This window comes from Rosa chinensis, chromosome 7 (genome assembly GCF_002994745.2).
Source record: "Rosa chinensis cultivar Old Blush chromosome 7, RchiOBHm-V2, whole genome shotgun sequence".
NCBI lineage: Eukaryota > Viridiplantae > Streptophyta > Magnoliopsida > Rosales > Rosaceae > Rosa > Rosa chinensis.
In genome coordinates this window covers 55,302,831-55,305,918 of record NC_037094.1, presented here as the reverse complement: position 1 = coordinate 55,305,918, position 3,088 = coordinate 55,302,831, and the positions used below count along the sequence as shown (strand labels likewise).

Genomic DNA, 3,088 nt, shown 5'->3' with positions numbered 1-3,088 from the left:
GAGACTTTATTTATGTGGATTCTGAATAAATAAAGTGTAGGAAATCTAATATGACTTGGCTATTAAGTTAGTCTGTCAAAATGGATATGTATTAATAGAAGTTTAATTGGAATATGATTCTGTTTCTTTTATGGGAGGATACTGAATATCCAAGCCTCTATATAAGGCTTAGGTCCCTGTACTCTCTCATCATCGGTAATATAGTTTTTCTTGCCCCATAAGAGAATATCACATGAGAGAAGCGCAGAAAACTTAGGCTTGGATTGAGTGGCCATTCAGGTTATGGTTCATGATCCATTTATCAAATTATAATTCTTCATTTTATGTTCATATATATAATTATATCTATATTATCTTGTGAAGTCATCTTATATTTATATTTAATCTAACATTTAGGGGATCATACATAAAATCTTATCCGATTGAAAATGGAGGAGAAGGCGAGACACTTCATTCTCCAAAGCAAAATATGAACCATAAATGCCAATAGAGAGAGGTGGGCTGACATTGCCAATCAAACTATACACTCCCCCACCGCCGGTGGTTGTTGGGGTGGTTTAGTTAAGAAGACCCAATTTGTGTCTAATACTGATGACTGAAAATTGATCTGAAGACAAGTCACGGCCATCAAGTGAAACTTATCATCCAAAAATTAAAATCGGCCAATAGATCAGTCACTTGGTTTCCTTCTCAAAAGATATGTGAAAGACGACAGAAATTTGATATTGACCATTATTCTTCCAGTTGGCAAAATGCTGTGTTGTTTTACCTTTATCTTTAGTAACAAATGAAATTGACATCGAAGAAGAGTGGAGTTGAATTTGTGTCATAAGTTTCCAACTTTGAAATCAAGCAAGTTCGATTATCATAATCACCACCATCACCTCTACGTCTATAAAACCAATATTATCTAGTAAGGGAAGACGAAAAAACGTCAACGACGTACGCTCTAAAATCTTTATATATAAACTCCATCATAATGCACCTTAAGACCCTCATTCTTGCTTCCAAACACCACCTGTGTCTAGTTTTCACCAACTCGATCATGATGGGAAGCTGCAAATTAACCTCTCATAAATTCTTGGATTGGAATCGATCAAATTACACTTACGAATTGGAAATCCTAGAAACTACCATCAATTGATCGAGTAGTATACAACTAAAACATAGATTAACATTATTTTGTCGATGTTCTGAATGAATCTGTTGAATATATATATTGTAGCTAGTTAATTGGCTAGTTACTACATTATCATTTATATGTGAAAAGTACTAAACTAGGAGTCCCAAATGGACTGATGCTGCAAACCATCATCATGATCATCATAGAAACCCATAGACGATGGCATGTCCTCCCCAAAAAACAAAGCCTCATCACGATGAGACATGTACATGTACTGCATCCACATCTTAGGTGAGTCTAATGGCGACTCATTAATCGCCTGAATTTGACTCGGCGACAGTCCCACCGTCACCGGAGCCGCGCCACCACTGGAGCCACCAGCCACCTCCGTCGAAACCGACCCCATTGGCAGTCTCCTAAACCTCATAGCCGCCTCTTGAGCCGCCAACTGCACGTCCGAGGGACTCGAACTCGCTGGCCTCGGAAGACTATCAACCATTTCAGGAAAATTAAGCAGGACCCCCGGTCCTCTGAGGTGCAATGCCGCCGCATCGTAGGCGGCGGCGGCCATTTCGGGGGCCTCGTAGCTTCCTAGCCATATCCGGGTTTTCTTTCCCGGTTCCCTGATTTCGGACACCCATTTACCCCATTTTCGCTTGCGTACGCCTCTGTACTTGACTGCAGGCTCGTGTACTTCCTCCATATCTGCCCGGAGGGTTTGATTAATTTCTTGGGTCATGTACGAGGTTTGATTCTGAGGAAGAAGAGAGGAGATTCAGTGTGTGGGGAAACGAAGGGGTTTCAGTCAGAATTTGTTTAGTGTCTGACTGGGGTTATATATGATTGTTTTTGTATGCATCGGTGATTATTATAGAATTATTATGAGAGGAGGTGGAGTGGGCTTCCATGTACTTACGCTTAAGTGGGAAGATGCTGGCAATATATTTTAACACGTGCATGAATTGTTCTGGAATTTTGAAAGAAGCAATCACATCATGCCATGTGATTACGTTATGTACATATTTACGTACACACGCATCTATATTACTATGCTACCTTAGGAGAAGCTAGGGATGATAATCATTTAGCTATCGAATATGAAACCAGTCCAATATGGATCATACACCATCCATTTGTTATCTTTATGGTCACTTTAGCCATTGCATATATATTGCATAATATCCAATTATTCATCTATTACATTAATTAATTTAGAAAATCATATATAATTTTTCTAACTACGAACCATCATTATATTTACACTTAACAAATAACTGTTTGTTAATTACTTTATCTGTAAAAACACACACACTTCTCTTTCTTTTTCTTTATGTGTAGTTTTGATCGCAACTATTATATATTTTTAAAATTTATATAAACAAAATCAAATTTATAATTATTTGATCATTATTTGCATATACAACTAGATATATTTTATCAAATAAAATTGAAATGAGACTAGAATAGTACTCAAAAGACTAGGGGAATTCATGATTTAAATTCAAGGTGAGAAGACTTATATCTATCCAAAAAAATAAAGGTACACACACGTGCATGCATGACTTATATCTCATTACCACGAATCAACATCAAATAATTAGTATATACGTCTACGACAATGTGAACGAAGCTACTTAATTTTGGTCTCATGAGGTCAACCGGTCAAACCGACTTCACTATTTTCAGTCAAAATAGTATCCAAAAGTGGAACAGCTGTATCAAGCTCGCTATCTTGTTAAGAAAAAAGCCAGCTTCCATTTTGTCACCGTTACCTCACCAAACAACATTGAAATTGAAATGCATGAAGTCGACTTCTCCGAGAATTTGACTCCATCCCCTGCAATTATCGCACCACCGTCCTTCGCCGTACTACGTCCTCCATAATTGTACGGTTTGCGTGTTGCTGATAATGAAGGTACTCTCCGACTCACTGGCAGAGTTTTTGTTTATCTATCTTTTTTGTCG

The 3,088-nt window shown here is 37.7% G+C and overlaps 1 protein-coding gene across 1 annotated transcript; it reads right to left on the bottom strand.

Annotated features, from left to right (window-relative positions):
• Positions 1-1,104: 1,104 nt before the first annotated feature.
• LOC112180291 (ethylene-responsive transcription factor ERF022) lies at positions 1,105-1,939 on the bottom strand. The gene has a single exon (XM_024318820.2). It carries the CDS (start codon positions 1,860-1,862, stop codon positions 1,278-1,280), a length of 585 nt encoding a protein of 194 aa, XP_024174588.1. The 5' UTR covers positions 1,863-1,939; the 3' UTR covers positions 1,105-1,277.
• Between the last annotated feature and the right edge of the window lie 1,149 nt (positions 1,940-3,088).